Source organism: Triturus cristatus, chromosome 5_2 (genome assembly GCF_964204655.1).
Source record: "Triturus cristatus chromosome 5_2, aTriCri1.1, whole genome shotgun sequence".
Classification (NCBI taxonomy): domain Eukaryota; kingdom Metazoa; phylum Chordata; class Amphibia; order Caudata; family Salamandridae; genus Triturus; species Triturus cristatus.
In genome coordinates this window covers 1,002,870,811-1,002,884,095 of record NC_140588.1, presented here as the reverse complement: position 1 = coordinate 1,002,884,095, position 13,285 = coordinate 1,002,870,811, and the positions used below count along the sequence as shown (strand labels likewise).

The 13,285-nt window shown below is 43.6% G+C and overlaps 1 protein-coding gene across 1 annotated transcript in view; it reads left to right on the top strand.

Moving 5' to 3' along the window:
• The window catches only part of ARHGEF9 (Cdc42 guanine nucleotide exchange factor 9), a 1,163,048-nt gene that overhangs the window by 982,447 nt on the left and 167,316 nt on the right, over positions 1–13,285 (top strand). Inside the window, exon 10 of the mRNA XM_085608275.1 lies at positions 8,746–8,925. Coding sequence (XP_085464401.1) covers positions 8,746–8,925 — 180 coding nt within the window. The remainder of the gene's footprint in view (positions 1–8,745; positions 8,926–13,285) is intronic.

Sequence of the window (13,285 nt, the reverse complement as noted above, 5' to 3'; positions counted from 1 at the left end):
GGGGAGAATGGACACCATAACCGTCTGAAAGGAGAACAGCAGTAGAAGTTCTTGGTCCTTTCCTTCTATAATTATGAGATGATGCAGGTCAGGTCATGCCATGACAGAGGCTTCGGAAAGCTCCAAAGAATAAGGACCAGTCCACCGCCACCATCATGTGTCATTTGGAAGTTGTAGAAAGCAGCCACCAGAACTGACTTGGTGATGTGGTCAAGGTCAAGATCAAGGTCAAAACCTACTTTCACAGGATCCAGTACTGCAAGCGAAGCAATCCTGGACCCTTCTGGGACTGCAAGCGCAGTAACGTACTGCAGGTGCACTACACACTCCATTGGAGTCAGGCTGACTTGCATCAAACTGATTAAAATTCTCTTCGTAGCTGCCCTATTTCAGTTGTCTTCTATCCTCGTGGCCCTTTTCCTCATCAAGCGGTCTTTGGGTCGCACTGGAATGAGAATTAAATTAGAATGTTATCAGCGCTCCAGACCTTGCGTTGAAGTGACATCCCATGCTCACCCTGGAATGAAACAGAGGCTTGTATGGGATCAGTGTGCCAGACCTTGCATTCAAATGGCATCCCATGGCGGCCCTATAATGGAGCAGAGATCTGTAAATTGGTGGCACATAAATGGCTGCCCTCGAATGAGATATCGATCGGTTTGTCAACTACACGCCAGACCATACGTTTGAGTGATGTCCTTTGGTTTCCCTAGAATTAAAATTAGATCTGTTTATTATTCACACTATAGATGATGAGTTTGAGTGTTATCCGATAGCAGCCTGACACACGTGCAAGTAGGAAGGAGCTCACATACCCATGAGAATACCAAAAGGAAGTGGGTCCACATGTGACCACTGAATGGTCCTTGGTGAATGAGCGAAAAGTCTAAAACAGCGCCTCTACAGCCACTCTACTATTCCCATAGAGAGCCGTCTGGCATCACAGTAGCACCTTGCGGTCAGTCCTCTCAAAAGCTGCTGATTTCCCAACACAAGGACGAATCATAAACAACTTATCCCTAATATGCCGCACAGGCACAGCTTCGTAGCCTGGTACACAGAGTAGAGCATCATTTCTTCTTCGCAACCAAAAGGCTTCACTCTCCATCCCTGTTCATTTACCAGAATCAGCAGTGGAGCTGATTTTTAATTAAACTAAGTTAAAACATGTTTACTTTGCTTCCAGTGGTTAAACCTGTCAAAAAGTGTTACTTGAAGTCATATCGCAATCCGAAAAACACCATCAAAATCTTACTTCCTTCAATGTTTCTTCCCCAACAGCTATTCAATAATTTGAATTCCATGAAATTGATAACAGGTTGCAACTGAATGATATAGTTCTTTACCTACCCTTAATGAAGCCAGATGTAATAATGACATATAATGAAGCTCCTTCCCATTAGCGCTCATTAAAAACCACCATCTTAAGGACCTTATCCAATAAAAGAACCATTGAGACTGGGCATAATGTGCAATCTCAGTCAACGGCTCAGACCTATAGTCGCCTTTATTGCTACTGATGGGCATACCATTGCGGTGTAATTGGAAACCAAGTAACTGTTCAAGATTCAAAACCTCCTAACCATCAGACCTTAACTACCAGGCCCAGGGTCTAAGAAGGCTCCAGTGCCTAGTCATTGATTCATTGGTCCACAGCCTTCACTGATGAATCGTTCGGAGAGTTTCCTGTCCTCAGCTGAACTCCTATGGTTCTGTGGCTCCCTGTTGTGTGTCTATTTTGATGCTGCTTTCTCAGAATGCCCTGTTTCCCTCCAGTAACTATCGGAATTCCAGTCGAGCTTTTTTAGGCGGTGGTCCTGGATACACCTGCAGATTTTTTTATTTTTTTTTATTAGTTATGAAGGTCTTTCTAGTTGATTCCAGTTAGATACTGGAACTGAATATTGAAGCTAATGTTGTTTAATAATTTCTATTAGCATATGTTTAGTTTAGTTTATTCCATTTATAGAGCGCTTGGTTACACCCAACGGTGTGTCCCCGCGCTGAGACATAGGAGAGGGAGAGCTGTTAAAAAATGGAGAGGCGCTGGCTAGACATCTATGAGATTTCCGTCCTGCTGTACAGCCAGGTTTTTAGTTGTTTACGGAATTTTTTTTCGGATGTCTCTGTTCTTAGAGCTATCGGCAGAGTGTTCCAAGTTTTTGCCGCCAGGTACCTGAAGGAGCGGGCTCCTAGTCTGGCTTTGTGTATCCTTGGTATCTTCACCAAGGCTTTCCCTGAGGACCGCAGATTCCGACCAGGCGTGTATTCCACTAGGAGAGAATGAAGATATTTGGGGCCGCACTTCTTGAGGATGCGATGGCCATAGCACAATGCCTTAAAAGTGACCCTCTTTCCCACTGGCAGCCAGTATTGAACCATTGGTTTCCCTGGCTGTTTTTTCATCAGATGTAGTCCAATATCAAAAAACCTGTGTCTCGCCTGGATCCTAGACGAAATCTCTTGGTAGGGACTTGCCCTTGTTATTGCTGCAAAACTTATAGTAAATTGATCATTGGATCGATGCTAAAATATTCCCGTCAAGAAACAAGATTTAACAAGCATTGGCAAAGCCAATAGGTCTCGCTTTTGGCATATTGTAAGTGTTTAGTCAGAGCTATCGACTTTGCTAATGTGTTTAAGCTATGTGGTAGAGTTGTGTAGCTTGTGTGCAGCATGTTGCGAAGTTATAATAACGGTGTTATACGAATTTTTGTTACCCTGTCTATAATGAAGATGAGATTATGTTTAATTGAGTGACCTCATTAAAAAAAGATATAATATAAAAAAAGTTTAGCTCTGGATTGAAAATGACACACTCGTCCGCAGCATGAGGAGAGCCATCACATCCCTCTCAGAGGTGGGAGAGGGAATGTAAACTTAATGCACACACCGTAGAGACTATAATTTATGGTAATGTCATTACCAGCATGACAGCAGCGTCTGGGTTGGCCTAGGGGTCAGAAGTTTGGGAGCCTGTGCAGATTGCGTCACAGTGGTGATGACTCCTGCCTGGGATGGCACTCTCAGCGTGGATTCTGAGATTAAGCGCTAGCGAACCAGGTGCTAGTGGGAGCCAATCAAGAACCGAGTGCCAATGGGAGCTGATCCAGAGCCAGGTAACTCTCTTCGAGAGTCCGGACCCTGCAGGCGGTGAGTGGAGCTAGGGAGTGCCAAAGTTATATATGGTTTTTTATGTATTCTACAGATTCCCCCATTATGAGCACCAGGTTGTCCAGATGTCCCAATGTTGTACATACACTGCTTCATTAAGAGATGTTACCTGAAGTCCACTTCCCGCACTGTGCTGAAGCTAGCACTACACCTAGACGGATGTCCTGTGCAGGCAGGATGCAGCAGAGCCCTGGCATGGCTCATAAATAATCCGGAGCCGGGCGCATTGCATGCCCGTCTGTGTAGAAAAGTAGATGAAACTCTATGCACATGTATTTGCGTGTCACGCAGACACTTTCACTGAGTGTTTTTGAAGCTACGCCTGGCTTTGTGCACGCGAGAAAATAAGGTGTGCACTCAAGTGTAGCCTTGTTGTTCATTAAGCATGTGACCAAGTCTGTCTGAGGTGCACACAATGTGCCTGTCTAATATGATTTCATTTCACGTGCAAGACTGATGAGCGCATGAGTTCGCTTCTGTGGTGCTTTCGCATACAGGTATTAGTGGAGTGCACCTGAGCCTGGTGCATGCTCGAATGCAGATCTATGGAGTGAGTGTGAAATGTGAATACATTAAAGTATCTGAACGGCATGGGTAATTCCGTGCCTCAGCGAGTCACACTGTGCGTGTGGACAAAGTTCACTTGTGAGCTGTAAAAAGTAGCTTGTGGTTGCCAGGAGCCCGGAGTGTGCAGACGATCACAGCCCGGGGCCGGGAGTGTGATGGGATCAACAACCGCCCAGGAGATTACAGGGCGGCAGGGCCAGGTCACTGTCTGTGTCTGGGAGGAGGGTGGGAGAGAGGGGAAGGTGGACGGGACCGGGACTTAAGTGGTAGAGAGAGGATGAATAGCAACTAGAGGCCATGCAGCCCTCACAGTGCGCTACATACATCTTCTCGTTGACTCTGAACTTGGCAAGAAATTAAAGGAGGAAAGGGTGCAGCTACAGTAAGTGCAGTGAGTGCAGTGATATCGGGGCACATGGGTTTAGTAGTGTCCACTTCAGCCAACTAGTAACTGTTTCTTTTTTACTAGCAAACCAGACAATACGGGCCTAGTTTCTTTACTTTCTTTAATGACCAGTTTTGCCTTGCCAGAGGTAAGGGTAAGGGGTGGTGCTAAACGGAGGGGAAATTAGAGGTGGCGAGAGAAAGAAACAAGCGGCCGCGAAAGTGATCGCGATCGCGATCAAACATCAAAGCGGCCGCGAAAGTGAAAGTAATCGCTTCAAGCGCGGCGCGCGCGCCCGCGCACATGCACTGTAGCTCTAGGCTGGCCTGGTAGCACTTTTTGGAGCCCTCTCAATAAGTCTCGCCAGACCAGCGCATGCGCTGGGTCAGGCGAGACCTAAAAATGAAGTAATAATAAAATTGGTTTGGAAATAATGAAAAAATTATGGAAGTTAAGGTCTCCACAATAAATGAGATGATGAAACTTAAAATACTATTTATTAAAATATCATGTTGAAATGTATTTAAAAATGGAGGAAATAGTTAAAGCCCCTTGGAAATAATGATGAAATTATAAATCCATCAAATAATCTTGACAAGAAAAGCTGGTATGGTGTCTTCTATGGTGAGCCATTTTCCCAGCTTACCGCATAACTTTTTCACTCTGGCACATGTCACTTCAGTACAAAGAAATTTGGATCTATGGTCAAAAATCCAAAATCCCCATTCGAGAATGTTTTCCAGAGTAAAAAAAAATAAAACACTAATGTTCTTGCAGATTGCCTGGTTAAAGAAAGTCTTTAAGAGTAAATGTAAAGTAGTTGGAGCACACATGCAAATTTGTGTTTTGCAAAAATTTCAATTCATATTCCTGGCCATCCTTCTGCATCTCCTAAAAGGTCGAAATTTACACAAATCGTAGGAGGAAAAAATCAAAACGCTAATTTCTAACTGTCAAATCTTTCTTTGTGACTCAGCCCTTCCATGAGTAAACGCTTGCTCTAAACTGCAATGTGAAGCAGTGCGTTGCCTTTATGAATAAAAAAGAAAAACCATAGTAAACACATAAGTATAGTAAATCTCATTTTTGTGAATTTTTAACGTGTTATGATCCTGTATTGGATTAAATATTGTGTTGTAGGTAAATTTAACTTTTACATGTTCTGTTAATAAGAAAACAATCTTAATGTTGTATTTTACTAAGGTTTCCAGTTTTTAATATTTTTATTTTTTTATTTTATCCTTATAATTCGGATATTGACTTGGACCCTTTTACTGGATACTATTGACTTAGCTTGAACCAGGATTTCTGTGGAAAGGTGCCAGGAAATGACTTACTGATGTTGTCTCTCATTGGCTAGTGAGCGCATCTGATGAAAGCATCCATTGATGACTTGCTGCGTAGGATAACACTCCATTACTTGTCTCGCCCGCCTCAGCATCCTCAGACACTGCGATCTGTTGGAGTACTCTCTCTCTAATTACAATAAGGTCCATCTGTTGGGCGCCCATCACCGGGTAACAAACGGCACCCTGGTGACGCCGGGTCCACGGTGATGGCGGCAGCAGCATATGCTAGTGTCTGCTGTAAATTGAAGCCAAGAACATGTAATGGAGGCACAGAGAGAGTCTCTCTGTCTCACACTACCGCCCAGAGCTATCGAAGGCTGGATCGTGGCCAATGCGCTCAACTGAGTAAGCTACTTGCAGTATCGTCCCATCTCCCAGAAGCCACATTCTGATCTTGGAGGACAAGTTAATGTAGCAGACCAATGTTTAACACTGCCAGATGGTTAAATGTACTTGTCCGACTACTGGGCGTACTTTCTGGCCATGCCGTGAGCAAATTGGACTTCCTCCAAGCATTCACCCATTCTGTTGACGTGTTAAACTTTTGTAAAAGCATGACTGAAGTATTGTCAGACATCCATGAGATAAAACTGTCAATTCTAGGTAGCACAAAATATCTATTATTCTACTGTTTCCATTTAGCATCTAGTAACATGTTTGATTGCTTAGTTCAGAGTCTAACTGGTGCACGCTAGCAAATCACAGACCTACTCAGAGTCAGTCCTGAGTTACTGGTACCTAAAGGAATCCATTTCTTATTCCAATGTACAGGTATCCAAGCTCATTTACTTTGAAGTAATAACGGGTGGAACGCCCCTGCTATGTTCTACAGCTTACGGGATATTGAAATTGTGCGGAAGGCACGACTCAAGGCAGTACCATAGGGCATGACTTGGTCCCTCGTTTTAGCTAGTTCCTATAATGGACCCTATAATTCCACAACTGCCCAAGGACTGGTGATGTTTGGTTGATCATAAACATTCAAAGGGCACCGTGTTGTGGTGCTGAAGTTGAGGGGTCTGGGAGGCAGAGATGAATTCCATGGACAGACCATGATGTCCGCCCACCCCGGTTGGGGATCATGATGGTAAGGCACAGAGATCTAGTTTCCATCACATTGGTGTTCATGCTGGCTGCTGGTAGTGTTTTTCAGTGTTTAGTCCCTGTTGGCATCATGTCACTGCAGGCTTCCATATCCCTTTCTGTGGCTGAAGCAGAATCTCTTGCAGCAATGACCTCAGGCACATCTGCCCTGCCTGGTGGCAGCAATCACACATAAGGTGCATGAATACCAGCAGGCAGCCTCAACGCGCTACCCGCTAAGCCTCAGCGCCCCTGGGTAGAGAGCCGGGCAGGCACATTTAGATTCCCACAACCCTCATTTATGCTCCTCTTGAATACAGTCGAAAATACAGGATTTTTTACAGCACTCAAATTTATGAGCACATTTTGAAAATATATTAGTTAAAAAAGGAATGTGCAGGCATTTTCCTTTGTAGTTGCCTTGATACAGTGGTCAACATTATTTTCTGTTTTTTTGTGGCACTTTAACAGACAGCCAAATGTATTTTCATTTTTTATCACTAACCTGATATCCTGGACCATTCTTTGCCCATTTCTTAGGACCACATTGAAAAATACCGGAAATGCCCAGCATTCAGCTTTCATGCCACCTTGCCCTGGTACCTCGATTTAGGAAATGTATGAGCTTGCTCCCTAATTTCATTTACAGGTTCATTTACACAAAAGATGGAGATTTATATTAAAAAAAGGAGATGGGGATGGGATACTGGACGGAAAGTTCTTTTCACCGTTTGCCCCTCAGGCAGTAAGGGCATATGATTAAATAAATAGGCCATGTGCATGGATTTGTGTTTGAATGCTATTATGGCTAATGTGGTTGTGGTATTTGTTTTTGTAGCTATCTTTTATGCTTTGTGATTCATCGTTAGGCAGGTTTTCAACCATGTCAGTAGTAATGGGGTAAGACAGCGCTTAATTTGTAAAAGAATAAGTGCTAGGGCCCTCGTCGGGAGCAGGACAGTCTTAAAAGCATTATAGGCCCTTGCAAAGCAGTGCACTTGGCCCTGCCGAGACAACCAATCACAGGGATAAAAATGTTTAATGGAAAATTTGTGTTAAATTCTGGTCTGCATAGGGCCCCCATGCTTGTGGGGCCCCCGGGCACCTGCCCAGCGTGCCCATGCGTTAAGACGGCACTGGTCGGGAGACCACTGCAGCTTGCATCACCCAATGCCCTTTCCAGCGCTGCCAATGACAGTACCAACACAGCTACACTGTGACAGTTCAGACTGTCCAGGCCCTCAAAGCTGTGGGAAAGGCTTGTGTAAAAGGTATTAGCCTCATTAAAAGTAATTGACAACTGTTGTGCTCATCTCTAAATTATATAAACAGTGCCCCCATGTGGCAGAATGTCATAAGTGCTAGTGTTGACAATTAGGTGCTTTTGCCGAGCACCGGAAACCACCGGCTCAAATTAGGCACTGGGGTAAGAGTGGAGAAGGTGGGTCGAGGGTAGGTCTGGGGGTGTTTACTTCCTTTTAACCCTTCTTCCTTCAAACTTTGTTAAGATGTGGCAACTGGGAAGGGAGCAACAGAAGTAATGGTTAAAGATTAATAGACAGTTGGACCAGTGGGATGAAGGAAGCAGGCATCGGAAGAACTGGGGTGGGTGGTCCTATGGATCGGACAAGCTGAGGTCCTCCCACCGACCCTTTTCAAAAACTCCCATGTTTACATATATATGCATTCGCTCTCGAGCTCTCCCAGTTCATACGCTCAAGTCCTTCCTGGAGTTCTCCCAAGTATGCTTCCCTCTCTCCCATCCAGCTGTCCCCATGCATGCCTCCATTCCACTTAAGATTAGAATGCCTCCCATCGAGAGGAGTGGTGCACTATAGTTACACCTTTTCGGTGTTTCAGGTTTTGCTTTGTTTGATTACTTGCCTAAGTATCTCAGATTGTCTCAGCTGAATCCCTCAGACCTGTAAAGAGTAAGGCTCTTAAATCAGAAGAAAATCTGAGGTAGTCAGTCTAGGCAGACAACACATTCCCACCCTCAATGCTTGAAGGTACCACATCCTCAAAGCTCCTTCTTCCAGACAGGGATGCTTGTCTCAATGACCAGAGGCTGTATCCTTCTCTTTCTTGCAGTATTTCCTGTAATGGATGGGGTCAGGAGCACTGTTTGTGGTTAGATGTCCTCTTGAGACCTTCTCTTACCTTCTTCCACCTTTGATCCTCATCCAGGGTTACCTGAAGCAGTGTCGGAAGCGGCGGGACATGTTCAGCGATGAGCAGCTGAAGGTCATATTTGGCAACATTGAAGACATTTACCGGTTCCAGATGGGCTTCGTTCGAGATTTGGAGAAGCAGTACAACACCGAGGAGCCCCATCTCAGCGAGATAGGACCATGCTTCCTGGAACATGTATGTAACTTACCCGTATGGGGACCCCTGTCCTTGGTTTAATGATTTGTGTTATAGATGAGGACAACAGTGTGAGTGACAGCATCCTTCATTCCTTGTTTATTTTGTAAGGATTTTCCAAGACTACAAACCCAATAAAAACAATCGGGCCTAGAAAACTGCAACTGTAAATTTACAAAAGAGACATTTGTTCCCAAAAGTAATCAAGCCGAAACATTCTGAACTTTAATGACAACTTTAAACATTTCGGAGAAACAGTAGTCAAAACGGTGGAAATTTATAAGAATGAAACAAAAGAAACATACAGAATTACAATATTGTGTAATACATATGTTATTCGAAAATTAGGATGAAGTAAAAAAGGTATTTGCCCTAGCGCCAGCCAGCGAGACAGCTTTAAAACATTATTAGAAAAGATGGAATTATAGAAACATCTCAAAAAGACTGTATTCATGGAGTATGTTCATACGATTTTAAAATACTAGAAAGATTAGACAGTATTTTTGTTTTTCCCGAAATGTTGACTGGCGGTGTTAGGCGAAGTTTAGGGTGTTGGAATAGAAGGGATGTATGTGAATGGGCATTCAAATACAGGGGGCTACCGATGAACCCCAAATGGCCTTTGATAAGCTTTTAATTCATGAAAGAAGGTATGTTGGCTCAGAAGTTGTCAATGTTTTTGCATGGTGTTGGGAAAGTGAATCATCAAAGTGTCAGAACACTCAGATACCTGAATTCCTTGCCTGAGAAAAACACTGAATCCGTTTTTTTTCTCTATTTTGGTGTCATGATGGTGCTACATCGTAACTTCGGGTCCACTATTATGACTAACATATTCTTCTTGCCTATTACTTACAATTGTTATTAAAAATAGAGCAACACCTTTAAAGTTAAATAGATAATATGTTTAAAATCACTTTTAAAGGAGCTGTGTATGAGAAGAACTTCGATAGTTTAATTAATTCGAATGCTAATCAAGCCAATATTATTTCATTAACTACAAATTTGTGTCTTAAAGTATGTAGCAAAAAAAGAATATTTAAATCAATGTAGTGTTAACGAGTGCCATCCTAAACATTTTGAATATAACTAAAATAGAAAACTACATTTTATTAACACGTTAATTACAGCACATATAGCAGTTAAAATACTTTAATGCATTTCACATAAAATAATTGTATTTAAATAAATAGCAGTAAAAAAGAAAAACATAAAAAATGGATTTAGGGTATGAGTTTGGCAAACTTTTTTATAACTTAGTTTAAATTAAATAGAAAGGAGTAAAATAAATGGTAATGTGAAATCATTGCAAAGGAATGAGTACTGGTTAGCACTAGTTTTAGGATTAGGTATAGTGTTAGTGTTATTGTTGACCTACCATTAGAAATAGGGAAAATATAAGGGTTACCTATAATGTAAATTTCACGATTAGGACAAGTGCAGACAGTTGAAGAAATGGTACAGGTCGGAGGCAAAGAATTTGAAGCATCAGTCTTTATAATGCATAAACAACTATAGGATATACTGTTCTTATTACGGTTGAGTAGTAACATCTCTACTCACCTTCAAAAGGTACATTACATCATTACTCTACTGTAATAATTGATTACATTTCAGTTGTGTCATTAATGTGCTTGATTCCAGGACAGTGTGAAAGGCAGGGAACCGAGTGGAGTTACAATGCTATTAAACAGTGACTTGGCTAACTAGATTTGTTCTTATGTAGTATTCCCTGGAAAAAAATCAGTCATTAGCCCAGAAAGAGACACTGATAGCGGTGTGTTTACCTATTGTACAGCTGGAGTTCATTGGAAGAAAGAAGGAATCTAACTGCTGGCCACTGAACTCATTGGGGCCTGCAAAAACCTTGTAATGCATGGCAGAAGGCAGTTTGCATAAAGTGATGTAAATTGCAGGCGGTCCAAATTATGCTAGGTCAAAGTTACTGTGTTGAAGTCATGGTCTGCAGAGTTTCCACCTAGTTGGGACCTTTTTCACTTAGATCAAACGTTCAGACAATCCTGGTATCACACATCTTTCCAGCTGATTCTGTGCAAGGACACTTTTTGAGAAAGAAGCATGGAAACATGATGGCCAGGAATTGTGGCTCTCCTACAGATTGCACAGGGTTGCACAACATCCACCTGGAGTTCTAGTCTGGGAGCCTCAGGTCCCTTTAAGAGATGGTGCCCATCTGGCTTTCCTGAGTAGGGCATCTGAAGCGGGGCCCCTCAGACAGGGGGTCACCAGGTTTGACTGATTCAGAGTGAAGCATGGCCGGCTGTGCGGTCCACCCCGCATTGATGGATTCACATTCCGCAATGCTGAGTCGCGGCCACGTGGGTGATGTGTTGGGGTAGGACTGGCCTCATCTCCCTCTTATGCCAACCTCCAGTACCCCTGGGGTTGTAGAACCCAAAGAGGTGACTCAACTGGAATCCTTGCATACATTGGGGTTCCTGCTGTAATGGCCCCCAGGGCTTTGAGTGGACGGTGCCCTCGGGCTCTGAGACCCAGCAGTATCCAAAAAACGAGTTTGAAACGGGTCCCTACAGGGCAATATGTTTATGTCTTTCACGTTACTTGGAAAACCACTGATCGATTTCGGGAAAATGACAGTAAACACTGTTAAGATAATCCATGGCAGCCATGTATCATCTCCTGTTTACGTTTCACAGGTTTTACTTAATCTTGCATTTCCTAAGAGTGTTTGCTTTTTTCCATGATGTGTTTCTGTGAGTGTTTTTTGGTCATAAAATTATTATTCTAGTATAGTGCTTAGTGTAAATTGTGTTGCCTCTCTGTATCCGTGTGAATTAAGGTTGAAACAGACCAAAATTCGGAGCTTTAGAATTGAGGCTCAGGCCTACACGTTTCTTAAAGCACCTGTTAGTGGGTCATAAAGTTGTCACGATGCATGCTCATCCAATCCGTGGCCTCTCAACTGAGCGATGGTCACACGTGCCAATTGTAATTATGATTCTATAGGAAAGTTTATGAAGGAAGATCACAGCTGTCGAAATATGGACTGAGCGAAAGTAAATGAAAATGCAGTGCTTACAGCTGAGTGGGTACGTTCTGTGGGTAGGAGGGTGGTAAGCCAAAGGCGATGCTAAAACATTCAGGAGGGTGTAAAAAGAGGGTGCAGAAGATGAAAGATATGAGGTGTGAGACATGCAGATGGAAGAGATGTGGGGGGGAAAGGGCCTAAGAGTCTAGCACACAGACTGCAGAGGAAAGTGCCGTGACAGGAGGACAGGAGTGATCGAGACATCCCAGAGAGCGCTACCCCTTCCATAGACCGTAGCAATGTTTAATTAACAGTCTCATAATTTCAGAATTAAAACATTTTCTATTCCAATGATTCATAGCAAAACCATTGTTGTTACCCATTTATCGGATACTGTTAACAAGCATTGGCAAACTCAATAGCAGTGATGCATTGTGGGTCCATGTGTGTTACTCTGCGATATATGTGGATACTCACAGCGCACAGTGATGCATGGAAATACTTGTCCGGTTGTATGATATAGGAACCACAGGAAGTTACTGCACTTGTTTTTAGCCACACCTTTATTATACAGGCCACGCCTCTTTGAAATGATTCCTAGATACTCTTTTTAGGCCATTCACATTTTTGAGACCCCCCAGTTTTTTTGACCCACTTAAAGCCCTGAATGGCCTTCATTGCATTATGCATGTGTGGTTGTTGCCACGGCTACTGCAGGGTGGCAGCATCTGCCCACTACATATGCTCATGAGAATTGAACTTTGCCAAGTGCTGGCGGAAATGCCCACCCATTGGAGGGCACCTCTTTCCTCCGCTGGGCTGGAGGGTGAACAGTGAAGAAGGGCCTGCCCCATGCTAAAGTTCTCTGACCATCTTCCTCCCCATGCCTCGTACGCCATCATTTTATTACCAGGACAGCCATAGAAAAGTTATCATCCATATGTAGAGAAACATTTCACTCGCCTTGCTTTGCGCAGTGTGAACAAAGTACATATCTGGCCACCTCAGACCTGCTGCTGTGCTAGGGGGCAGCCCTCTCCACCAATCAGGAATGGTGGCGGCTGCTACTTACTTGGGGTGGCAGGGGAGGAAAAACATTTTTTTTTTAATCACTTAAGTGCTGCCACCTCTCAGACCTCTTCGGTCGACTCCAGAAGCAGGAAGCACACAGACTCCCCTAGCCAATCACAATGCCGCTATCTCCAGCATGACAGCAGCTTCGTGATTGGTCTGAGCGCCGTGGTTCAGCGTTTAGACAGGGACTGGGAGCCTGTGCATGTTCTCCATCCAGGCTGTGCAATACAGCGGGTGGGGAACATGCTAAGTGCGCATGACTGTTTGTCCGGCCCA